Source organism: Dermacentor andersoni, chromosome 2 (genome assembly GCF_023375885.2).
Source record: "Dermacentor andersoni chromosome 2, qqDerAnde1_hic_scaffold, whole genome shotgun sequence".
Lineage (NCBI taxonomy): Eukaryota > Metazoa > Arthropoda > Arachnida > Ixodida > Ixodidae > Dermacentor > Dermacentor andersoni.
The window spans coordinates 220,392,061-220,419,516 of record NC_092815.1 but is presented as its reverse complement, the minus strand read 5'-3'; the positions used below and the strand labels follow the sequence as shown (position 1 = coordinate 220,419,516).

At 45.5% G+C, this 27,456-nt stretch overlaps 1 protein-coding gene across 5 annotated transcripts in view; it reads right to left on the bottom strand.

Annotated features, from left to right (window-relative positions):
* The window catches only part of LOC126540002 (FUN14 domain-containing protein 1-like), a 139,562-nt gene extending 117,904 nt beyond the window's left edge, over positions 1-21,658 (bottom strand). For 2 of the 5 annotated variants that reach the window (XM_055075779.2, XM_050186826.3), the window contains exon 1: positions 21,314-21,499. Coding sequence is in view for 1 of the 5 variants with exons in the window: in XM_055075780.2 (XP_054931755.2) it covers positions 10,174-10,199 (26 nt within the window). In the remaining 4 variants the exon portion in view is untranslated. The other 3 variants (XM_055075781.2, XM_055075782.2, XM_055075780.2) reach the window with 3 other exon arrangements.
* Positions 21,659-27,456: the final 5,798 nt, after the last annotated feature.

Genomic DNA, 27,456 nt, shown 5'->3' with positions numbered 1-27,456 from the left:
TGTTATCATACTTTCCGGTGTCATTCAGGCAGAGCCTTGCCTTTCGTGCCTTGCTGGTAAAATCATTCTTTTTTGTTCGAGAACAGAACCTAGCAATTAAATGTTTCCTACCCTTATCTTTAGTATAGACTCGATGAACAACATCGACATCAGAGGAAGTCATGGGGCATCCAATTTTCCTGCCCATTGTCTCCAAAACTGCAACACAGTCCTCGTCCTGAGTATAGGGGATACCCCTGATTTCTATATTGTCCATGCGAGGGTACTGCTCGAGCTCGGAGACCCTTCGGGAAAGTGAACAGTTCCGTTTTCAGGGCTTTGTGTTCTGCCACAACTGAGGCCTTTTCACTGTGCAGCTTGTCGACCAGATCATTCAGAAATTTTAAACTGGATTCAAGGCTCTCCACGTAACCCCAGATGTCTTCATGTTAACGATAATTTTGTCAACAATGCAATCAGTCAATCAATCCGATTCATTAAGAAGTCTTGGCTCCAGTTCATCAATTCTCTTAGCGAGCTCAGCACAGGTAGGCATATCTAACAGCGCTCAACTAAAAAAACACTAAAAACTTAATGCAAGGACACAAGTAGCATAAAAGCAGTTATCGGCAGCAGCGACAGTAACCGGATAACAAAAAAAACGACAGATGCTGTCGTAACCAACCTGTACAACCAAAAAGGAATGCGCGAGCTGGTGCGCGAGCACTGCCGCTGCTGCCAAGACATTCGAAAGTGTAGCTAATAACGGCAGGGGGATACTTGGAAACATTTTCTTACTAAATTTTTTGCAAGCACTGTACTTATTTCCCCAATTTTGATGAGGTGCGGCCCTTACATGGGACCGAACCTTTTGGTCAAAATGCTGCTCGTGCAGCCAACAACTTGTGCACCCCCGAGATATACCAGTTATTTATTCATTAACACAGTTTCTTATAGAGCCCTTCTGAGCATTAGTGTAGGGGGAATGGACGAAACGTGGGCTGTAGACATGCGGTGCAAAAATACAGCCAGAATGCAGTTGAAGAATGTAACAATTCAATGATAACACAACGATGAATAGAACACAATACACAAATACGTTCATCCAAAATAAAACTGGCAAACGATGCAAATGCACAATCTAGTTATGCCAAGATATAAAAACGTGGTCTTGGCCTTTCTTTTCCTTGATTTCAACTAAGATGCCATTAATTCACGTTTGTTCCCTCCACCAATCTGCTATCTTATTATCCCCCTTAACGTTACACCCATTGTTCTTTCCATAGCTCGTTGTGTCGTCCTCAATTTAAGTAGAACCCTTTTCGTAAGCCTACAGGTTACTGCAATGAAGGTGAGTATTGGTAAGACACAGCTGTTATACAAATTTATCTTGAGTGACAATTGCAACCTGCTGTTCATGATCTGAGAATGCCTGCCAAACGCTCCCCAGCCCATTCCTATTCTTCTGATTATTTCCGTCTCATGATCCGGATCCCCCGTCACTACCTGCCCTAAGTAGATGTATTCCCTTACCACTTCCAGTGCCTTGCTACCTATACTACCAGTGCCTCGCTACCTCGCTACCTAGACTGTTAAACATTACTTTAGTCTTCTGCAGATTAATTTTTAGGCCCACTCTGCCACTTTGCCTCTCCAGGTCAGTGAGCATGCATTGCAATTGGTCCCCTGAGTTACTAAGCAAGGCAATATCATCAGCGAATCGCAAGTCACTAAGGTAATCTCTATGAACTCTTATCCCCAATTCTTCCCAATCTAGGTCTCTGAATACCTCCTTTAAACACGCTGTGAATAGCATTGGAGAGATTGTATTTCCCAGCCTGATGCCTTTCTTTCTTGGGAATTTGTTGCTTTCTTTATGGAGGACTACAGTGGCTGTGGAGCCGCTATAGATATCTTTCAGTATTTTTACATACGGCTCGTCTACACCCTGATTCCATAAGGCCTCCATGACTGCTCAGGTTTCGACAGAATCAAACGCTTTCTCGTAATCAATGAAAGCTATATATAAGGGTTGGTTATATTCCGCACATTTCTCTATCACCTGATTGATAGTGAGAATATGGTCTATTGTTGAGTAGCCTTTACGGAATCCTGCCTGGTCCTTTCGTTGACAGAAGTCTAAAGTGTTCCTCATTCTATTTGCGATTACCTTAGTGAATACTTTGTTGGCGACAGACAGTAGCCAGATCGGTCTATAATTTTTCAAGTCTTTGGAATCCCCTTTCTTATGGATTAGGATTATGTTAGCGTTTTTCCAAGATTGCGGTACGCTCGAGGTCATGAGGCATTGCGTATACAGGGTGGCCAGTTTCTCTAGAACAATCTGCTCACCATCCTTCAACAAATCTGCTGTTACCTGATCCTCCCCAGCTGGCTTCCCCCTTTGCATACCTCCCAAGGCTTTCTTTACTTCTTCCGGCGTTACCTGTGGGATTACGAATTCCTCTAGGCTATTCACTCTTCCATTATCGTCGTGGGTGCCACTGGTACTGTATAAATCTCTATAGCACTCCTCAGCCACTTGAACTATCTCATCCATGTTAGTAACGATATTGCCGGCTTTGTCTCTTAACGCATACATCTGATTCTTGCCAATTCCTAGTTTCTTCTTCACTTCTTTTAGGCTTCCTCCGTTCCTGAGAGCATGTTCAATTCTATCCACATTATACTTCCTTATGTCAGCTGTCTTACGCTTGTTGATTAACTTAGAAAGTTCTGCCAGTTCTATTCTAGCTGTAGGGTTAGAGGCTTTCATACATTGGCATTTCTTGATCAGATCTTTTGTCTCCTGCGATAGCTTACTGGTATCCTGTCTAACGGAGTTACCACCGACTTCTATTGCACACTCCTTAATGATGCCCACAAGATTGTTGTTCATTGCTTCAACACTAAGGTCCTCTTCCTGAGTTAAAGCCGAATACCTGTTCTGTAACTTCATCTGGAATTCCTCTATTTTCCCTCTTACCGCTAACTCATTTATCAGCTTCTTATGTACCACTTTCTTCCGTTCCCTCCTCAGGTCTAGGCTAATTCGAGCTCTTACCATCCTATGGTCACTGCAGCGCACCTTGCTGAGCACGTCCACATCTTGTATGATGCCAGGGTTAGCGCAGAGTATGAGGTCTATTTCATTTCTAGTCTGGCCGTTCGGGCTCCTCCACGTCCACTTTCGGCCATCCCGCTTGCGGAAGAAGGTATTCGTTATCCACATATTATTCTGTTCCGCAAACTCTACTAACAACTCTCCCCTGCTATTCCTAGTGCCTATGCCATGTTCCCCCACTGCCTTGTCTCCAGCCTGCTTCTTGCCTACCTTGGCATTAAAGTCGCCCATCAGTATAGTGTATTTTGTTTTCACTCTACCCATCGCCGATTCCACGTCTTCATAGAAGCTTTCGACTTCCTGGTCATCATGACTGGATGTAAGGGCATAGACCTGTACAACATTCATTTTGTTCCTCTTATTAAGTTTCACAACAAGACCTGCCACCCTCTCGTTAATGCTATAGAATTCTTGTATGTTACCAGCTATATTCTTATTAATCAGGAATCCGACTCCTAGTTCTCGTCTCTCCGCTAAGCACCGGTAGCACAGGACGTGCCTGCTTTTTAGCACTGTATATGCTTCTTTTGGCCTCCTAACTTCAGTGAGCCCTATTATATCCCATTTACTGCCCTCTAATTCCTCCAATAGCACTGCTAGACTTGCCTCACTAGATAACGTTCTAGCGTTAAACGTTGCCAGGTTCATATTCCAATGGCGGCCTCTGCGGAGCGAGGGATTCATAGCACCCTCTTCTGCATCGCAGGTCTGACCACCGCCGTGGTGAGTTGCTTCGCAGCTGCTGGGGACTGAGGGCCGGGGTTTGATTGTTGTGTTCATATAGGAGGTTGTGGTCAAGTACTGCACCAGGGTGGCATATCCTGCTCTGGTGAGAAAGTGCATTACCGGTTCTGGTCACCGGGATCAGGCTACACTCCAGGCCTGTTTGTGCAATTTTATCAACACGCGGAATTTATTTTTTTAATCCGGTGGAAAATCGCGCGGCACCCGGATTCGAACCACGGACCTCTTGCACGCGAGGCGGGTGTTCTACCTCTACGCCACTGCTGCACCCATAAATTTTTAGTTACCATTATTTCCGAACCGGAAGGTATTGCAAAAGAATTTAACACTTTTCTTCCAATCTGTTTTCACGAAACATGCCTCTAACACCCAACTAGAACCGTATCCGCTGATAGTGCCCATGCCAAGGTTAACGATAAGTGAAGTAGGCATCATTTCTCTTTTAGGAAAGTTGGATTTGAAGAAATATACTGGCCCTGAAAACATCGCGAATTCATTTCTAAACCATTATGCCAAATGGGTATCCAAATACCTGCACAAATATTTATCACCTCCCTTGAAACAGAGACATTGCCAGAAGACTGGCGCAATGCTAAGATCATTCCAATTCCCAAATCGGGTTCAAAATTAGAACTAAATAACTACCACCCTATGTCGTTAACAAGTGCTTGTTGCAAACTATCGGAGCACATAATCTTCAAGGACATAACATCCCATTTAGAAAGCAACAAACTGCTTTAAAGCCAACAACACGGTTTTAGATCAGGTCTGTCAACCGTAACCCAACTCACTGAGTTAACGGACAAAATATCTAATGCAATAAACAATGGAGACCTAAAAGACGCAGTATTCTTAGATTTTTCCAAGGCATTTGACATTGTCCCGCATCAAGATTTCATTACAAAACTCTCAGCCTTTGGTATTGACAGCAAAATAATTTCATGGATTTTCAGCTTTCTATTAAATAGAAAACAAAGCATGGCCATAGATAAGCATGTCTCGTAGCAAATTGAAATTTACTCAGGTGTTCCGTAAGGGTCTGTTTCTGCTTCTACATGTATCTTATTTCTTATGTATGTCAATGATATCCAGTTCAATGTTCATGGAATGGTCCAGATGCGGCTTTTCGCCGATGATTGTGTAGTATACACAGCTGCACGTAATATGGGACACCAAATCGAACTAAAAAATTGACTTCAATCCATCCGTTCATGGTGGGACACATGGGACATGAGACAATGCGTTGAAGACAATATGCATCACATTCACTAACAAGAAAAATTCACTTCATTTCATGTATGATCTTGGAAACACCACACTCATCAAATGCAATCAAATAAAATACTTGGGCCTTAGTATCACATCGAACCCTAACTGGGAACCTCACATCTCCTCTATATATCAGACCGCCGAAGGTAAGCTGTCCTTCTTAAGAAGGAAGCTGTGTAATACTCCACCACACATCAAATTAAATGCCTAAAAGCACTTCTCAGACCATCATAGGAATATGCTGGTTTAATCTGGAGCCCTTATCAAAGACACCTAATTGACAAAATAGAGCGCATTCAACAACTGGCACTCAGATTCATATATTCTGATTATTCAAGGAAATTCAGTGTCTGAACTATTATAGAAAGCACATTCAGAACTACTGGCACAACGAAGAATAATTTCAGAACTTAAATTCATTTACCTTTTATACCATTACTTACTTGACATTACTTACTTGATCCGTTTTTACACTCATCAAGAACTAACCACAGTAAGGTAATTTGCCAACCCCCAAGCCACATTAATATACATAAATATTCACTGTTTCCCTCTGCTATTTCTTACTAGAACAATTTACCTAACAGTGCTGTGTGTTGTAATACTGTGGAATCTTTGTAACCAAAGTAAAAACCATTCATTTCTGTTCATGATTGTTGTTTTACCTTTGTAACCGCTCCTGTAAGCGCCGTCAAAGCCTGTAGTATGTTCAAATAAAATAAATAAATAAATAAATCAGAAAGAAAGTGAAAGAAATGGAGACAGGCAATTCGATATAAAGAATGAAAACAAGAAGGACCATGGAGATTTAAAAGAATGAGAAGAAAGAAATTTGAACGGAAAATCTGTACAACACAAAGGGCAGTGCCTTGCTATTTGAAGCTCAGCTAGTTGCCTAAGGACAAAAACATGCCAGAGCAAATATTCACAAGCAGATGAGGCATGTATATGCTGCAGGAAAAATGCAGAGACCACTCAGCACATCATAGTGGAATGCCAATGATCTTACTGAACCCATTGAGACCAGAACTTAACGTATACCTTTTAGAAGTGTTGGAATTTAAAGTGGACGGGAGCATCAACCAGTCAGCAGTCGAGATAACCAGGGGACGTTTAGAGTATTGGTAGAAAAAAATCAAAGGAGAGGTTGATACAACTAGACCTTTTACAGGCATAGGTACAATATAAGGTAGATAGAGAAGGTTTGAAGAAAAAAAAGATTATGGAGATGTGTACAAAAATGGGACAATGAAAAAATTATGCAGATCCCACACACCATGGCAATCGATGTAAGTGAAGCTTTCTGTGCTGGTTGCTTTGATTGACAATAATTAGTGGTGATGTTGACGGTGAATGTTTAATTTCTTTAACATTTAGTCCAACACGAGAGTGATGAGTTGACGTTAAATGTTGCCTTGCATGCACCACTGCTGTTTGTCTGCGTAGTACACAGAACACACAGGGAGAAGTGTTTGCTTGAGGCATTGTGCACCATATTTCATAACCTCTCAGGGGGTTTAGCATTTCTCATTGCCTCACATGGCACATCACATTGTGGCAGAAGTATTAAACTTGCATTGGATTATGGGGCTGTTCATGTCAAAACAACAATCGCATTATGAAGCATGCTGTAGCGGCGAACTCCGGTTTAATTTTGACACCGCAATGTTCTTTAACGTGTTCCAAAATCAAAGTGCACATGCGTTTTCTATTTCGCCCCCATCGGAATGTGGCTGCCGCGATCGGCATCAAATCTGTGACCTCTAGTAATGCCATAGCTGCAAAGCTACCGCGGTGGACACAGACGTGTTGATTCGACAGTCGACCTCTTCCGCAGTGTTTCGTGTGCCCTGCGGTGCACTTTAATTAATGCAGTTCTGCTTCTGCAGAACTGCAATTTGTCCACTGATAATATTTGCATGGTGTTTATTTTTCAGAAATAGCAGAAACGTACTATACTGTCACGTGGTAGTGACGGTGAAGAAAGCAGCAATACGGTGGAATACAAATCTAGCTTTTATTGGGCGAACCTGTGCCCCCAAAAACAGGCTACACTTATAGCACAACGATAGCGGCGAACACGGTCAGCGATCGTCGGAAATCTGGTCAGCGGGTCAAGCGCGTCTGCTTTTATAGAGCAGTCGTCGAATGTTCCAGACTAATTGTTTGAACCCGCATGCCTTCCACAAAGTTCTACGCCATTCGCGTCAGGTGATTAAATCCGATAACATAAGGTTCGGCGATAACAGAGAGCGGATAGAAGCATCGATAACTTTCCAGAAATTTCGGATACATGCAGGCGCGTCGCACGCTGTGCGATTACATTTGTTAGGCGGCGAAACGTGGTTGCCCGATAAAGATAAGTACACGTGTCAATACCATACCTTTAACTTAAGCTTATCCAGTTTCTCCGCAACCGCTGTTGTATCGTAGTAGGGTTCCCTTGCCTTCTCACGTCACCTTTCCCTCTCCCACCCTTGTATGGGAACTGCCTCTTCTCCCTCCTTTCTACAGTTCTATTACGTCCCCTCTGGGCTCGAAAATTTGTAGAAAGGAAGTCACTGCAGTTTCTGCAATGCTTTTGAGGGGTGTCACGGATAATTACAGCTGTCAAGAGGCTAATGTGGCGACAACCAGAGAGCTCTAGAGGGCATTGTGCACATTCGACGCGGTGGGTCCAAACGAGTTTCTCACATCCCAGTTCCTCTCTTGACCCGCTCCTGTCATGTATACACACATTTTGAACAACCTCCCCGACAAGGTGTGCCAGACAGCAGCAGCCACAGCAGCAGCAGTGGGAAAGTCGAAGGAAGAGGCAAAGAAAGCTTTACTTTAAAACATGTACCGCATACCTGATTAGATAAGCAGGCTAGGTGATTGTCACCATCCCATTTCAAAGGGCATACGAAAAATCATCATCACCTTGCCCTATGTGTCCAGAGAAGATGGAGATAAAACATTGTCACGTCCGCAAAGAAAAGCACTGCTTTAAATAAAAAGTCAAGAAGCAAAGCGGGGCCCACCCTATCAACACTCTCTCTCAGTGAGCGTGGAAGAAGCCCTGAAGGAGTGGACAGCCGAGTTAGGAGAAGACGGTGTCGACAAAGCTCACAGTTGTGTCGCTCGAGACGAAGCTACAAATCTTGCAAGACTCAAAGACACACAAGCTCGCGAAGTCTACAATATCGACAATTCTGGAAACTGGGAGCACCCAGATCATGAATGCTGGCACCAGTGGCACTGCCGATCAATGGAAAAGGTGGGTTTGTGTGCAAGGGTGAAACCAAGAGTGGTAGCCGCTGAGATTACCTGAGCTCTGGGAGCACATTGCTACTGACAATGAAACAGCTGGTGCTTTGATGGAGCAGTTTCTAAGTGCAGATAGTGCTGCCTTGTTCTGCAGAGATATCAGACAGGGCGATGGTTGTCACGACAGACGGTGGCATTGTGCGATGGAGGTGACGACAGCAACGGCACCGTCTTAGACACCGACCCTGATAGAGTCGCTCATTGATTTCATGCATGCTAAATTATTTCTGCCAGTGTTCACGCAGCAGCTGGACACGATGCATACCACAGTTGTGAACCTGAAACTCCCACAAAATCAAGTGCAGATTTCTGACTATTTAAGCGCACCTAATGCTTGATGTGCTATTTTGAGGTATAAATAAACATTTTAGGTTTTATTGACTACTTTTTACAATGTCTGCTTTTAGCACAAGTGGCAAGTTTGGTTTTAGAGCTACAAAGGTATGCTCGGCAGTTGTTTTTCTTTTACGGCAGTGCAGATATAGCAATGATTGTTTATAACGATTGGATTTTTCGTTCTTGATATTGTTATAAGCAGACTGCATGGCAGTCATTTAACAAGATGTTTCGGTGTTATGCAGCTCATATAGAAATTTGCTGTTTGAATTAAGGAAAAGCAATGTATTAGATGGTCACCGTCAAGTTTACAACTTTTCAAGAGTGCTGTAGCAGGACCCTCGTGTTTCCGACTGTGCAGCTTCTTGGCTCCTGTGGGGGCTGGAGTGACGGCATCTTCTCGGCGCACTGCAGTGGCAGTGTTCACAGCCTAGGCATTGCCTGCAACCGCCGTCGTTGTGTTTCCCATGGCGCACAGCCAGTTTTGCTCCGGATGGATGATGACGACAATGCTGCACCCACCTTCCAGCAGTTTGCCCTTCAGCACATTATTGCAACCGCGTCCAGTGGGCCTTATTGTCATTGGACATGGAAGCAAAACTAGAATGTGGCACTACCACTTCTTGTCCTTGATTGCACAGGTTAGTCACTGTTTATTATCGCCTCTTAAGTGTTTCTGGTCGGACGACTGATGCATTATTGTGCTTTCGTGCCCAAGTGCCTTGTTCGATCCTTTTTGTGACTTGTTTTTGGCTTTGTGCGGCGATGTCAAGCAAAATCCGGGACCCACTGAGGGAATACTTAAAATGGTAAAGGAAACAAATGCACGTTGCATTCGCATTGAGGCAAACCAATGCAACATATGTAAAGCGATAGATGAACTTAAACTTGCACACGCTTCAGTAGACACCGCCTTACCGAAGATTAATGACCGCCTACAGGAAGTGGAAAAACTACGACTTTCGAAGGATTTCAGCAAGATGTTGACTGCATGTGTGAAAGTGTAACCACCATGCAGAAAGAAATAAGCTCTTTGCGCACAAGGCTTGATGACACTGAGGATCATTCACAACGCAACAACCTGCTGTTCTTTGGTATTGCAGACATTGCACCAGAAAACTGGGAACATGGCCATTATTGTCAAATTTGGCACTCGCAAAACTAAAGAGTTGGTCTTCTCGAAGCGTTCCCTAATCGCAGAAAGTGAGCTCAACATAAAGCAAGATTTTTCATTCGGCACACACATGGCATGCAAAAAGTTCCGGGAGTTCAGTAAATCATTGAACACGGCCACTAGATTGAACCACAACAAACTTTTCACAGGTGGGATATGCTATGTTTACGATGCAGGCAATGATAGTGTACACAAACGTCACAGTGGCAATCCCTCTACTCTATACTTACAGACTTACAGGCAGTGCATGTGAAGTTGCATCATCTTCTCACGCTTCAGATAATGTCCCTCTGATAATGTCCACCTAAGTCGACGCATTCTCTTCACTTGTACACCTCAAAAAAAAAAAAAAAAATAGGATAACGCGAGGGGTGGCGGCCGCTTCCTCTCTGCAACTGTACTCTACACTAACATCCGTAGTCTTTACATGACAAGACAGCCTCAACGCTCTAATAAATGATTCAGGAGCGGATATTGTAATACTAACAGAAACCTGGCTGTCGAGTAAAATAAAAAATACCGAATTGTTTTAGTGTAACAAACGGTTTGTTGTGTACCGATGTGACCGTGGCAATAGAATGGGCGGTGGCATTGTGATCGCAGTGAATGAGAATTTCACATGCTTTTTGAATCCAACAGTTAGTAGTTTGGAAATAATTTGGTGTTGCCTAACCATTAACTTCAAAAAAATTATTCTTGGCACTTGCTATCGTTCACAAAGGTTTTTCTGAGCTGCTACATTATTCTTTGAGTGCAGTTACTGTGCGGTTTCCCGATGTGCCTATTTTTCTTGTTGGCGATTTTAATTTTGCACATATACAATGGTCAGAACCATACCCCTTTCCCGACCCATCGTCTGCAGAAGCTATCAGTTTCCTTAACGTTTGTTTAGATTTCCATCTGTCTGAACTCGTCTCTCAGCCGACACGTATGACACCCACCACAGCATCACTACTCGATTTGGTACTAACACCAGCTCCAGATATCACCTCATCGGTAACACACACAACCGGATTGAGCGATCACGATGTACTTCATTTCACAATTTCCTTTCCCACACCTAGTACACATAAGATTGTGAAAAGAGTAAGAGACTACTACAAAGCCTATTTTGAAGCTATCAACATCACTCTTTGCTCCTTCCTCGACGAATTCCTTTTAAATTATTCGGATAAACGCATTGAAGCACTCTGAAAGTTGTTCAAAGCAAAAGTTATTGAACTAATTAACCTGTACGTCCCTTTAAGAACCGTATACAGTGATTCTAATGCACCATGGTATTCTAGACACCTAAAGAGATTATCTAACAAAAAAGCAAGGCTATTTCGTGCTGCGAAAAGATCGCAAAGTGCTGGTCTGCCTATAAAACAGCTGCTACAGTGTATGCTAAAGCTCTCAACACTGCTAAATTCAATTTCTTTCACATTACACTTCTAGCTTTGTTAACAAATAATCCAAAGCAGTTTTAAAGCACAGTAAAGCCAAAAAGTGAAACAGTCATAAGACTCGTTGATGAATCTGGTAATCCGGTTCCAAAACATATCTGTGCTTCATTACTTCATGAAACTTTTACTCACTCTTTCTCAGACTCTAACATTATTCATTATCCGTGCACACAAGATTTTAACTATTTTCCTATGGATCCTATGACGTTTGCAATTGCCGGTATAGTGGCTATCATTAATAAATCGAAACGGTCTTCCTCGTGCGGTATTGACACAATTAACTCTAAATTCCTCCAAAATGCCAAAGAATATAGTTCTATCATATTAGGCTGCACTTTTACTAAATCGATTCAGGATAACTATTTGCCGAAAGACTGGAAAACAGCAAAGGTAATTCCTCTTTATAAGTCTGGCCTAACCCCCGTAACTATCACCCTATTTCTCTTACATACATTCCTTGTAAACTAATGGAGCATATTATTTACACCCATCTTGTTACTTTCTTGGATTCAAATAACTTCTTCCACAGCTCCCAACATGGCTTTCGTAAGTTCGTTTCATGCGAAATGCAACTACTCATATTTCCTAATGATTTGCATGTTGCCCTTAACACAGGTGTGGAAACTGACCACATCTTCCTAGACTTTGTGAAAGCATTCGATAAGGTTAATCATTAGCTGCTCCTAATAAAACTAAACTGCTTACATATTGACCCACTATTGTTCCAGTGGATAGAATTTTTTTCTAACTGCACACAGTTCTTTTCCACCAATAATACCGATTCTCCTGAGGTACCAGTGCATTCAGACATTCCCCAGGGTTCCATTCAAGGCACACTACGATTCACCTAACAATATAAATTCATCCATTTGTCTTTTTGCTGACGATCGTGTTATATGCCGAAAAGTCACCAATGATGCTGACATCGAATCCCTTCAAATAGACATTAATAATATTATGCATTGGTGTGAGCTCTGAAAAATGGAATACTTCTAAATGTAAAACAATGAGAATTTCCTGTAACCACACACCTTTTCGTAACTACTTGTATCCTTCGAACGCAATCCGGCTTGAACTTGTTCGAACTCACAAGTATCTTGGTGTACACATCACTAACTCTTTGTCATGGGTTGATCACATTGATTATGTAACATCCAAATCAAATCATATGCTCGGTTACTTAGAACAGAATTTTTCCTTAGCATGATGATCATTAAAGAAACAGCCACATATCACTTACGTTTGTCCTGTGCTGGAATACGCTTCATCTGTATGGGACCCCAGCCAGGTAACACTTATCAAAAAGCTCGAAGCAGTTCAAAATCGCTCAGCACGTTTCAACTATCATCGAGCATCCAGAGTAACTACCATGAAAAATAGCCTTAATCTCCCTAACCTTGTAATGCACAGAAAATTATCTGACCTGTGCCTTTTTCAAAAGATCTGTTATCACAATCACGTACTTAAATTGCGCTGGATCCAGCCTGCTCTTTTCATACCTTCACGCCTTAATCACCACTGCAAAGTTCATATTCGTCGAGGAAACACGGTAACATATTCCCATTCATTTCTACCCAAAACTAGGCACGACTGAAACCACCTGCCAGCCTCAACCGTCAGTATTAGTAACCCAGAAAGATTCCATGAGGAACTTAACAGGTTTTTTTATTGTATTTTTCTTTTGTTTTTACATCTTCCTTTTTTCTTTGCCACATGTATGCGTTGCATAGCACCATAACCTGTGTCACCATGTCATTTCATGTACCTTATGTCAACATGCCATTACCTTTTATTCATTTCTTTCTTGCTGTATTTTCTGATTTTGTTTTATGTAGGATGCTCCTTATCAAATTTGTAAGTGTTCTTTCTGTGCCCCTCCCCTCTACAATGCTGTAAAGCCTTGAGGGTACAATAAACAAATAAATAAATAAATACGTCCATCTAGAGTGGCATGGTGTCCCCTTGTTTCATTAAGCCTTGGCCACGCTAGAGGAAGAAAGCACGCAGCGCTTTGTGGAGCTGCCTCGCGGCAGTTTTCTTGTGCTGAGAGAAGGATTGGTCCTGGAGTGATTTTTCGTGGCTTGCCATGGACGGAGGCAAACAATGAGAGTGGCCCCTTCAGTGACATGCATGTGGAAAACTGGTGTCATGTGGGCCCGCCTGACTGCTTGATTCGCACTCGCGTCTGGTGTCAGCCAAACGACTCGTTTCGCATTATCGTCTACTTCTGTCAACTCTTGTTCACGCTTGTTTTGGTTGCCATGGCTTTCAACTGTTTCTACAATGATGAGCCTCCGCCGAGATGTCCCAACAGAAAGGCTTTTGGAGGCCGCGCGCCACATCCAATTCTGTATTACAAGGTGGACCCTGAATACAGGGGCGTGGAGGCAACACCCAGCACCTCATTCTCCAAGTCTTTAGAATGCGGCATCATCTTGCGTGACTCACATCAAGAACAAAGGCTAAAGAATGCAACAAGAACACAGCAGCAATTTGTCAGCAGACAAAGGAAAAAGCGCACAACATCTCGCACCTACATGCAGAGCAAAGAGAGGAAGCGAGACTTTTATGCTGTCACGCGACTGCTTCAGCAGTGTGGCCATACTGTTGCAGCAGCATTTTACTGGCAGCGGCGCGCAGCATGCATCTTTCCTCCAGTGTGGCTTTACTGTTATTGCCCTGGTGCACCAGATCAGAGACAGCATTTGTTTCTCATTTACAAGCTCTTCCTTCAGTTGAATGGATGTCCATTTGTGAATGGCATTACAAGCATGTATTAATTAATGTAAGCAGGCCTCCCTTTATCAAATTAAAAGAAAACACTCAATATTCAATTCAATATGCAAAGGTGTTTTTCCTCAAATATTCGTATTTCATTTGGAGAGGGAGATAAAGGTAAACGAAAGGCAACCAGGGCTGAGCCCGGTTGGCTAGCCTGCACAGGGGGAACGAGAAAGGGGACAATGTTGCCGATGTAGTGTGAATTCTCAGCGCTGTATCACAGGTGGTCGCTCAGTCCGGTTGCCATTTGATTTCGAAATTTCACTGTTCAAGTACCCCTAACAGTAATTCTTGCGGGTGCACATTTCTTCTCATACTTGCGAACAACTTTCTGTGGCAGTGAAGGGAAATCTACAGAGCCAGAGTGCACACAATAAGAGCACTTCAATAAAGTCTCACATGCTGATATACATTAGTTTAATCTGGGGAAAACCCTAGCCTCTTCCGTCAGAACCCTCGTGAGCACAAAGAAATGGAGGTTCTGACTGCTTCCATGGTGACCATTTCCCATCTGGTGGCCCAAATGCACCTATCGAGGTGGGGACGCCTTCGGGTTGGGGACAAATACTCCTTTCCATGCGTTGAGGTGCCATAATGGCCGAGCACCAAGCCAGGAGCGTGCTTCTACCTATTTTACCCTGTAGGTACCCGGCGGCAGCACTTGCCTCCCACAGCCGCAGCGGATGCTCTTCCGCAAGGCCATCTGCGGTTGGACAAGAGGTGCACAGAGAAAACTCGTGAAATCTCTATTGGATTCCCATTCCAGATGTGAACCCCTCCCTGAGAGCTGGGCACCAGGCCAGGGAACACCTCTACCCATTAGAAAAAACCGGTGGGTTTCCGGTGGCACCCGGATTTGAGCTCGGTTCCTCCCGCAAACAAGGAGAATGTTCTACCGCTAGGCCACTGCTACAGTAAAAGTGCATGAAAGTGGTGCTTGAACTATGCATGTTGCCTTGTACTATGCATGTCTGGACCATGCCGGAGGCTTGTGGCGAGCCTCTGTAACCTATTGCCTGGGGCCAGGGTGTTGATTAGCACGTACACAAATGATGCCGAATGAATTCGGATACTATCGGCTCACAGCCAAGGAAGGTTACCACCAGACCATACTGAACTGGCTGGGTGACTTTCGTAAGCACCTGTAATCCAGCTACTTGGAGGCCTCAATATGGAATCACACTCTTTGTGAGAGAGTTCAGTGACCACGCTCTTAGGGCTGGGTGCTGGTTGCACACCCCTGTAATCCAGCTTGGAGGCCACAGCGCAGAAATCTGGTCTTGTGAATCAGTCCTGGGAAGAGTCAGGTGACGATTCATGGCCCAGAGGTGCCTGTACAATGTGAGTGAAATAACGGAACGTAGCTAGCGGGTAGCGGCAGACCAAAGAATGAACACTTATTGCTTGGTGTTACTGGCTTTATAATGAAACAGCAAACGTCACATGACTGGTCATGATAAGCAAGAGTGTGACACGTGTAAACCGTCCTGCTTATGCTATACATCAGCACACATGCTTGATAACACTATAGTGGGTGTTTGCGTACCCACGTAATCAAGCTAGGGTGGAGACGCAGCCTCTGTATGGGAGCTCTCCCCACTTCCAAGGGGGGCATCGCGGGCAACATGTAGGTGGCTTCAGATGTCTTCAGGGCTAAGGGGAGCTCGTGCTATGTGTCAGGAGTCAGAGGACCGCAGCTGCAGTAAGGGGGGAACATATGGCACCCGGCAAAATAAGCGCACGCTGTCCACCCCCTCCTGCTTGGCCTATGTGTGGAATGTGCCATGGTGAGCAGAACTGGCTCTAAGCCTGCAAGAGCAGCAAAGCGGCAACTGCTTTCTTTGCGGGCGGATTGTGGTTACTGTGAAGCAGCATGTGGTAATTCCATGGTGGTTTTTGCTGGGCTGCTAGTTCAGTCATGGGGTGCTTTCAGAGTTTGGTAAATGGTGAACTACACATTGGTGATGACGATGGCTTCATGGAATAGTGATCAGTGAGCACTACGACTCACCTGAGGTGTTGCATAAACTTGACTGGGCTTTCTTGTTGCTGCCAGGACACTGTTCTGGCACAACTATTCTGGGTGCAATCCCAAAGAAAATGGTTCCCAGAAGCCAGGCTAGGCCACCACAGTGGTCACCTAGCAGCCTCATATGTGGGAGGTACCGAGCTCAAATCCCAGAAACCCACCATTTTATTCTAATGGGTACAGATGTTCCCTGACCTGGTGTTTGGCTCTCGTGAGGGTTTTCATTTCAAAAGGAAGCTTAATAGAGATTTCACAAGTTGTTTCTAGGTGCCTCTTGTCCAATCATAGACGGCCTCGATGAAGAGCATCTGCTGCGGCTGTAGGAGGCAAGTGCTGCCACTGGGTACCTACTGGTAAAATAGGTACAAGCACTCTCCCAGTTTAGTGCTCAACCATTATGGGACCTCAATGCTTGGAAAGTAGTGTTGGTCCCCAACCCGAAGGCATTCCAACCTTAATAGGTGCATTTGGGGCGCGAAATGAGAGATGGTTCACCTCAGCGCAGACCTGGTCCAGCGGCAATGAATGTTGTCTTTTACATCGACTGAAAAGCAGCTCACTTGTAGTGGACACTTCCTGTGGCTTCCTGATAAGGTTCACATCCAAGACGATACGTCATGGATATGATGGATGTGTCTTGGGAGCACTGTAGCTATATTTCCACAAGTTGCCAAGAGCCACGTTCCGAAACTATGATGCAGAAGGGAACCTCTGCTTTGCAAGTCTTCGCAGAGAAAAAGACTCACGAGCAAATGCTCCGTAAAGCCCATAAATTTGCTCAGTGGTAGCCCAACATGACCTCTTGTGTCAAGATCATGGAGCAAGAATAAAGATTTGCTGAGACGTTTGATTCCCAGTAGCTACGCCAGTACTTTTTATTCAGTGTGCACTTGTTCAGCTGCCCTGCCTGCAGAGCAGGAACACTAAAACCCATTGCACACTTTTACGTGCGATCACATGTTGGGCCACCAGGTTTGGCTTCAATCGTGTTGCACAATGCTCCCTCCTAACATTTTCCTTCCTCCATGGTAATTACGCATTGAGATGCACTTAAACATCATTAAAGTAATAATTATGAAATAAAATTGACAGAACAATAGTTGTTTTTGTTAAACATTAAAGAAAGCATGCACTGTTTGTGAAGCTGTTTGGTAGGCTCCTGGTGTTGAGGGTACACATTCAGTTCAAAAACGAATTCGAATGACTTTGGCACACTCATTCACTTGAAAATGTCATTTTCAACAAATGAGCAAAATGAGAACAAGGTAAAAGCGTGAGCCAACGTTTCGACAAGTGGGCTGATCTTTTTCCAGGCAACATGTGCTTTCCTCGGGAGAGTATACTGGGGGTGAGGAGTTACGGAATCGCCATCTGTCGGAAGCGCCTCCCTTGCATAGTATGTGAATTAGGAAGGAACAGCGCCAACTAAGACGATCCCAAGTGGGGACAACGACGCAGGACAAGCGCCAACTTCATCTATATTTATTCACCGAAAAATCTGCAAATATAAGGATATAAGGTGCTTACTAACATTTTCTTAACCTGTATTGACAGCGCCTTGGAGCCAATTTTAACAGGAAAGGGTGTACTAAATGTGTTCAAGTATGTTGGCGATTTTTTAATAGTTTTTAACAAACTGAACGTGTTGACTTACATAGATGGTGTAAGCACTGTCCTAGACAGCTTTAAAGAGGAGGGACGGGGGTTGGTTTTCACGCATGAGCTACCCTTGCAGGGGCGATTACAGTTTTTGGACATTAACATTACCTTGGGTGAAGATCATGTATGTTGGCAGTACGCACCTCGAGCACAAAAGGAGCTTCTTCCTTATGCGTCGGCGCATTCAAAAACCGTAAAACATTCGATTGCTAAACTTTGTCTTGAGTCTGCTCTCGTGAAATCGTGTCACCATGCAATGCATGCGAGCTTTGACAAGCAAGTTGATAGGTTGGTTACGGCGGGGTTCCCAAGCACGGTTATCACAGCAGTGGCTGAAGCGATCTTGCAAAAAATCAAAGGTGCCATGGTCAAGGAACCGTGCGCACAAGAAAAACTGTCTGCGAAGCCGGAAGTGGTTCCGTATGTACATAGGATAGCCCACAATATGAAAAAGCTGGCAAACAGACACGGCGTCCTAGTCGTGTTTTCGGCTCCTCGAAAACAAGCTCAGCTCTGCGCCCGCGTCGCGAACCAGGGTACGAGGAGCAACTGCACCAAAAAACATGGAAAGCAGCTTGTAAAGTGCTGCACCGGTGTGGTATATGAAATACCTTTGACCTGTGGGAAAACCTATGTGGGCCAAACGGGCAGATGCGTGAATGACCATGCAGCTGAACATGTGAGGTCACTGAAAGAAGGAGGTGCGCATTGCGAAAGATGCGTCGCAATGTTGCGACGCATCTTTCGCAACATTGCGCAACTTGCACTGTGTGTGACCAAGCGGCAGAACATTCGCCACAAGAACAATGCCAGTACTGCAAGAAGTGTGAACCACGGTTCGGAGAGATGAAGATTCTTGGCAGAAGCAGGGAAACAAAGGCACGTGAGGTTTTGGAAGCATTCCATATAAAGAAAAGAGGAAAAAACTGTGTTAGTGATACTTCCGTGACCCTCTTCAAAAGCGAAATGCCCTACCAGAATGGCTTGGCAGATGACGCATGATGGCCATTGTGCGCATGTCTGTGTTTTTCCTTATATTTGCCGATTTTTCGGTGAATAAAGATAGATGAAGTTGGCACTTGTCCTGTGTCGTTCTCCCTTTCGTGATCGTCGTAGTTGGCACTGTTCCTTCTTAATTCAAGTATGCACCATCTAGCCCAAATGAATGTTGTCCTGAAATTGCGTACTATGAGGGATCATGCGACGCACACATCATAGGTTTCACTTACGGTGCTCAATAAAAACACCACATGGCAGCACTCCTGGACATTTATATAGGTACTCTCAAAATGAGGGAAGTTTTTGACTGTCGATATAATCATCTTGGGCAAACTGAAAGCACAGAATTGTTTACAGATGCTATCTCTTTACCGAACACGTACAGTGAACACCACTGCGCGCGGTTGCCGCGATGGAGTCTCCCGAACCGGCTTCTTGCTTGAAAGGTAGGCGAACGCTGAGAGTAAACTATGTGAAATATGTTCTTATAGTGGGCTGTCTGTATAACCAAATGGGGCATAACAAAATGAAGCCTCAATGCAACGATCGCACAGGTTCGCAGCAACCGACTGCGCGTCTGCATGCATGTCCGCGCACAATATTTCGATTTCGCTGTGAACGCGTTTTTACACCGTACCGTGAGCTTTAGGCCGCAGCATATGAGCATTTGACAGTACACTAGCAACGATTGTTGCGCAGACGCTATCAGATTAACTGTTCAAAAATAATTTCGTTATAGACTTCGATGCCTACGGCGACTGATGTGCCGTCGCGATGATTCAATCCTTTTTTGTCTTCTAAATTCTTGGACATCTCAATATTATTTCTCAAGTTGCGTCGCACAGTATGTTTATCGGTCTTCTCAGTGTGCGATTTCCCTCTGCTTCTTTTTCGTAATCCAGTGGATTAATTCATAACACCAACATGACCATATGCCATGCCCTTTTTTTTTTATGTGCGTCTTATCACTCCCTGTCCGTTCCAGTGAACTTGCCAGTATCTAGCATCAACAAGTTCCTAGACCAAACCATCATGACATTAGACAGGCAGTGGGTGCAGGCGAGCATCTGTCTCGGTGCGCGTTTTCTGCTACTCGTTGAACATCGCGCAGTCCCGGCGCCATAGCAGAAATGTTCCTCGCGTCTGTGCTTGCTGCATACCCGAGTTGAAGCCGATGGCTGCCTGCCGGTTCTAATTTTCGCCAGCCAAGCTTCACGCAGCTCCTTGCCCTGCGGCTATGTGTAAACAAGGCTGACACCGGGCTCCGTTGCGTACGTCTGGCACTGCAGCACCGAGCCTCAGCGCCTACCAATGCCTACCATGCTGCACACCTCCAAAGGCAGCCACTACCTATTATAGTACTTTCAAATATTGTCAAGCAGACATCCAAGGCGGTAAAGCCTCACCACTTAATCAGAACCGCGGCGCAGGTGGGACTTCCTCTTCAGCTCGCTTCGGCGCTTCCGAAGCAGCTGACGCGCCCGCTGTGTTCAGACGATCCCTCATGCCACGTCACGCCGACGGTGGCGCCACCTTTTCCAGCGGTGGAGCTCGCCCCCAATATAGATAGGTTTCTTCTAAAGGTGAGAGGGCGGGCGAGCGTGGCAACCGAGGTTGTTAGGGGGCGAGGGTGCAGAATTCCCTCGCCGACGTTCAATAGCACTCCTTTCTTCTACATTCTACGCTGTCGCCGCTAACATGCCCTCGGTTGTTGCCTCGCCCACCTGCCTTACCCCTCTCCCGTTTAGAAGCCTACCTATATATATTGTCCCGAGGAAAGTATATGTCGCCTTGAAAAAGGTCCACCTGTCGAAACGTTGGCTCTCGCTTCAACTTGTTCTCATTTTGCTCATTGTCTTGAATTTCCATCTCCTAGCTTCCCCGTGTTTTCCCCGATTTTCAACGAATGTCATTACATTTTCCCGTGTGAAAGCAAACAGATGACATTATTAGCGAAAGTCATTCGTTGGAAATAAATCACGCCCCGCGACTTGTGCAACACCAGTCAGAACCTTGAGGCCACCCATCGAGCGCGAGCTATCAAATGTATTTTTCAGAAACTTGTGAATATGTATGATCGTTCGCGCACAGTGTCTTAGGATCGTGTACTAGCTCCAGCCTTGTCCAATTTCGTAGTTTTTAAGCTCAAATTTTAGTATTCCAACTACCTACTGTGTAACTTTTCCAAGTACCATACGTCTATTTACGCAAAGCAGCTAAGCGCTGCTATCGATGGCGCACAATATCGCGATCACAACTATATTCCGAAGCACCTCTATATAGTAGCCTGGTGGTCATCTGATGCTTGAGCACAGCCAAATGAACAGCCAGGAGTTCCAATGTGAACCTGTGGGCGAATGCACCCCAAGCGGCGAAACGTGGTGCGCTTGTCGGAACCGCGCACGGCCAGCGCTCGCTCCCACGGCACAGGCGACGAAACAAACACGAGCGCGTCGCACGCTTACCTTTGCAACACGCACGGGCTTGGGCCTACACTTTGCAGCTGTTACGCTTCGCAAGTGCTCGGCAGGTGAGTAACCACACGACGCGAGGAGTTTGTGCTATGACCACGGCACTAGGACACTACCACCACAGCGCAGACACTCGCCGTGCCTACACCACACAACACTTATTGCACTGCTGCACCTTTCGCATACCTTTCGCAACGCCACAAAAATTAGGCGGTGTCCAATAAGGCAACCATGGCGTGCTTCCGTCTGCAGTCGCTTCCGGCACTTGCAGCGTACGCGATTATAGCATTTGAGATTCGAAGTTCTTAAACTCCGAGATGACCGTCCATGACGTATTCGCAAGTACCGGCATGTTCCGGCGCGCAATGGAGGATCGGAGGATTGGAGCGCTATTCTGCAAGAGTCCACCTAGTGGACTGTCCACTTCGGCCTCCGCTGATGGGCTGTAGGCCTACGAATGACGATAAGTACCGGCGCTCCTAGCTTCCGCTTCCTTTATGGAACGTCAGGGCCCCGACCACGGAGGAAGGAAACTAAAGAGAGGCCCTACCCCCTCCGCGAGCTAGGATAAAAATGTGGCGGAAATGACGTAGTAGGTTCTCATTTTTTTGCTGCTTTTTTATTTTTTTTTTGTTGTATGGCCACGCCTTTTGGGCCACAATGGCGGCGTTGTTATGGTTTTGAGCGCTCACACGTGTTGCTCTGGTAGGTTTCGGGCCGTGGCAAAGGCGCTGAGTGGGCGGGTTTGCGTTAGTCACCGTGTCTTGTTCCGCTGTGTTACCTGCACCGTGCTCTGCCTGATGTTGCGCGAGCGCGCGCGCGACACCACGCGCAGCGCGGCGTGGTTTCGCGAAAGATGTAAAGAGAGGAGGGTGGCCCAAAAGGCGGAGCATCGCCATGAGCAACGCCAAATTCCGGCTTCACTTTTGCTTCACAAAGAGTGACGTCAGGGCCTCTCCTTAGTTTCCTTCCTCCGTGGCCCCGACCATAGAAACTCTATGGTCCCCATATGGCCCCGACCATAGAGTTGCCCCGACCACTCTCAAGTTCAACAAATGGCCACAGAGGGCTAAAAATCAATCGAGGCGCGTAAGTGGAGCTACTGTAATCTGGTCGCATACTTTAATTTGTGCTTTCTCTGCTAGGGGCGCTGAACATGCTGAATTTTTTTACTTTACACCATAGAGTTTCATATTAGAGGCAAATCTGGCGCTGCGATCGTTCAACCATCATGGGTATAGTGTACTAGAATGATGTCCTAGTGACACGACCGGAAAGGAGCGCGCGTGCCTCTTTCCGTTGACGCCACCAGGTGTCGCCACTGCGACCTTTTCTAGCAGACCGGCTGCTCTCATATTCGTCGCTTTTGAGGCGGTCCGTGTTATTAAGGGTGTTTTACGGACATGGTTCTTTCATTATAACAGAACAGGATTGTATTTAACAAAGTATTGTGTAAAGGAAGATATTGAAGGCCACACCGAGAGCATAGTATCGACAATGTCGTCTGCTAGCGTATTCTCGCACAGTCCGGCGCTTTCATTGCGCTCGTCGTATCGCCTGTGCCAGCTGGCAATTCACTGAGCTCCTTGTTGCTCATCTACTGCTCGAAAGCCAATATATCTGGGCCTGCCTTGCTTCTAAGCTATATTTACCACTCCATTTAAATCGCGTGCTTATCGCAAATGACAGGAAAGTGCGTAGCGATTTCGGCGTTGCGCTGCTAACCCCGAGGGCGTAGGATTAAATAATGAACTCGTTGGCTGCACTTTCATAGCGGGAAAATGCAAACATGTCCGTGTTGCCGGTTATAAAACCCAAGTTGGTCAAAATTATTCATGTGTCCCCCCCCCCCCCCCTCTTTACTGCGTGCCTAATAATTAGATCTTAGTGTGTTGTACACATTAAACCCCGGAATGAATTCATTTTTGACTATGCAATTGCGCACATACAAACTCACAATTTTTTCCGAAGTTTTAGCTCCTAAGAAATCCGCCGCATCTTCAGCACATACTGTCAGAGTGACGCTCGAAAGAAATCCAGGTAAGTATTTTTTTTAATTATTCACAATGAAAATAGCACAGCTATAATGGAACCCTAAAGTGTACCTTCCCTAGACACCGAGCATCAAATCCCATTATAAGTAACTATTACTGTTAAAACACATGACCAAAAAACACCTTGTAGCATGGAGTTCTAGGAACATCAACTGAGCTTAATATATTTTGATGCCTGCAGGGCGGCTTCTTTCATTACACTTCTTCACGCTTTTTGTGAAGAAATGTAGCTTGGTTGTGATGTAGAAAGCAGTGAGTTCTGCTGTGATGGATTCGAAGTGATCAGGACAGCCAAGTTGATGCTGCAGCCTGGCTTTAACAGCACCTAGCTAAAACATCTAAAACACTGTCTGCGTGCAACTCAAGAAGACTAAAACAAACTATGAAGTCTTTGTCCAAGTTGATCATAAACTTGTACATAGGGGAGGCAGGATATGACAAACCACCGTTGTCTTTCATATGGCAAACTCTGCAAACCTCAAATTTCCTGCTGCCCATTTTGTGATCAGTAGTAAGTTCAGGCAGGCTTCACAGCCTGTCTTTAAAATGCACTTTCTCGCCACAACCAGCAATATAGAAAATTAAGCGGCTGTCACTATATGCTGGAGTCGCAAATACCAGAGCAGCAGGCTGCAGCCCCGAGTTAAAACACGTGAGAGGTCATGAAAGTCACTTTCAGGCATTATTCCTTGGCAGATGATGCTCTCAGAGTCTTGTAGCAAATGGTTCGCAGCGGCAAGGGAGCGTACAACTATGTCTTGCCACAGCCCACCTTTAAAGTACAGTTGAGCAGACACTTCGTCTTCATGCCCACTGAAATGCAGAACTTTCTCATGCAATATCTCGAGCCTTTCTTGCTTTTGTACCTACGTTGTCGCGAAAACTACGGTTGAGTCGTTGCCACAGTTAAAGTGGCACCAGAGCTTGAGGGAACATTCACTACTTGGAGCGAGCTAATTGCGAATGGTTCATTCTCCGCAAACTGTCCGTTTTCATCTTACCCAGTCTCGACCAGGATCTCGCGAAGTGGTTGGCGGAGCTGACAATCTCCCGCTCTTTCTTCATTTTGTGCGGTCCGTGCGCTCTTACGTGGCTTAATTCGCGCTTACCATCGGTGCACTTTCTACGGCTGGCCTCTTCCTTTCTGGCCTCTCTTGAACAGGTGCGACAGAAAGGTAGGACGTACATACAGTCGGGCAGAAGGGTAGGCACCGCGCCAGGCGCCAGCGACAGCTTCCCACGTGGAAGTCGCATTTCGGTGCTGTTGATGATGCGGACGTAATCCCTCCAAATGTATCGAGGCTCAAAGTGGTGCTCACATACCACTGAACATAAAAAATTGTAACAACGCAAACACATGCAACCACAAAGTAACAAGGACGAGAAACAAGCACGGAATTCTTATGTCAAGTATGCACCAACTCGCCCAGAAAGAAGTTTTAATGAAATACCGCTGAAGATTCAGTGAGATGCTTGTCTGCTGTTCGCAGATTGCGCTCTCCCATTTCTTCCCAAGTTCATTTTCCGTTGGTGCGGCGAACAATGACGCTTTCGGAGCGCCCTGATAATCGCTGTGGCAGCCCGGAGCGTATAAATGGGTGTCCGTCTTTCTTTTTGGCATCGAACCTCCTGTGCTGCAGTAGATGCAGGGATACGCCTTCTTTTTTTCAAATCATCCACTGTTTTTCACAAGCATGGCCACGTTGAACGTAACACGGCTCGGAAAACACACGGAGCAAACACCCGCAGAGCGTGTCTGAGCCGGCTCGACCACGCGCCAGCAGCTGGAAAAAGCACAGCAGCGCCACCGACGGCGGCTACTGGCATTTGCTTCAGCCGGCGCATTGTCCCTCCCTCTTGCTCGCGCCACTAGGACATTATTCTAGTACACTATAATCATGGGAATGATGGGAAGTACAGGCTTCGGATTGGCATTCTATTGACTGGCGAACTAGTGTACAAGTATTTTTTTGGCAGTTTTGGTTTCGCTCCAAGCGCAATTACTCTAACCTGCAGTTGGACAGTGCAACGCGAAGCTCTCTGCCTTTGTTATGTTGCTCGGAGTGGCGATAGCGCCCTGGGCCAGCGACTGGGACGATGCTTGTGTCGCGGTGTGGCGTCGAAGCCGTGACGAGAAAGCGGCGGCATCGTAAACGTTGAAAGAACATGTTTTGAGCGTTTGGACCTTTGTTTGTTAAGTGTGTTAGGTTGGCACTGTAGCGTTACGTGCTTTATGAAACTGCAGAATAGGACAAAGAAGGCACTACTGATACAAGACATATACAGTTGTACTTCTAGTGGCTTGACAATCAAATTTTATTGAGGGCTTCATTATGTGCTCATTGAAATGCGTGTTTTAGGACTTTGAGAACACAAACTTACTTGTGGTAGGAAAGATAGCTGCTTCCTAGCTGTAGTCTAGTGTCGCACCTTGGGTACCCGCAAAGCCACGCTGTAACGCTTCGGAAGCGGTACGCCAATATAAAATATGATGCAGCATACTCGTAGGAGGCCACTAGCGTCCTAGCTAGCACTGCAGCAGATGTGCTTAAAAGTACTTGAAGACGTTGAGCAATCGTGACAGCCGACGCAACCTTTCGAAAGAGCGAGAGAGTTCGCAAGTGCCTGTCGTCTGCGAGAAAAGTCTCGCGTTTGCAGCGAGCAGGCGTCGTAGCAGACGACACTTCTAGCATTCCTCTCAAGGGCACAACGCTTTGTCACAATACAACATTTTTATTTCCAGAAATACTTGATGAGTATTGTTATATAAGTACTTCCACGGTTGTTTTGCTGTTGCAAAAATGAATAAATAATTATTCTTTGGCGTTAAATTGGGAACAGAATCGCACAAGTATGCATACCCTGGTGTGTTCTGGCGACAAACCATAGTAAACCATGCTTCCATCTCAAAGTCATAGAAAGTTTATGCAGCGTGTTGTACATTATATAACATACTGCAGAAATAGAATTAGATTTTACGCGATAATATTCGAGTATAACTTTGTTTACCGCGCCGCAAGCAAACGCCACTAGTCTAAAGACCGAAGTCAATCCGAAGCCTGTACTTCCCATCATTCCACGGAGGAAGGAAACTAAGGAGAGGCCCTACCCCCTCCGCGCGCTAGGAGAAAAGTGTGGCGGAAATGACGTATAGGTTCTCATTTCTTTTGCTGCTTTTTTATTTTTTTTGCTGCATGGCCACGCCTTTTGGGCCACAATGGCGGCGTTGTTCTGATTTTTTGAGCGCGCACACGTGTTGCTCTGGTAGGTTTCGTGCCGTGGCAAAGGCGCTGTGTGGGCGGGTTTGCGTTAGTCACCGTGTCTTGTTGCGCTGTGTTACCTGCACCGTGCTCTGCCGGATGTTGCGCGAGCGCGCGCGCTCCGCGTGCGAAACCACGCGCAGCGCGGCGTGGTTTCGCGAAAGATGTAAACAAGAGAGGAGGGTGGCACAAAAGGCGGAGCATCGCCATGAGCAACGCCAACTTCCGGCTTCACTTTTGCTTCACAAAGAGTGACGTCAGGGCCTCTCCTTAGTTTCCTTCCTCCGTGCATCATTCCCATGTAGGTTGAGGCAACGCTCATGAGAACCCCCGTAGACACTAGCGCCACATTTCCCTCTAGGGTACTTTTAGAAACTCTATGCTTTACACAAACCATTGACATAAGCAATCGAGGTGTCTAAGAATGTTTTTTACCTCAGGCAAATAGGCAGCTGATTTTCTTTTTAATTGGATTGTTATAGCTGCTTTTTGGTCATAGCGTCAAGTTTTTGTACTTGATCAACCACCGACGGCCTCTTGGTATCGATGTGTTTCCTGGCCGTTGGCGTTCGAATATTACGGCGGTAAAACATTTTCGAAAAGCATGCTGGTTTCGTCTGCGAGTCATTACATAGACTTGCTATAAAGAAGTCTACCCTTGGCAAAAAATAGTGCCTCATATTGTTTAGGCGTTGATTATCATAATGAATGCGGCGGAGGTTGAGGGAGTACGCTTGAAGGTACGTTTTTATGCCGTTGATCTCCATAACACCGTAAGTACGCAAACCGATGTCACAGAACACCCTATGCATCAGTGTGTGTT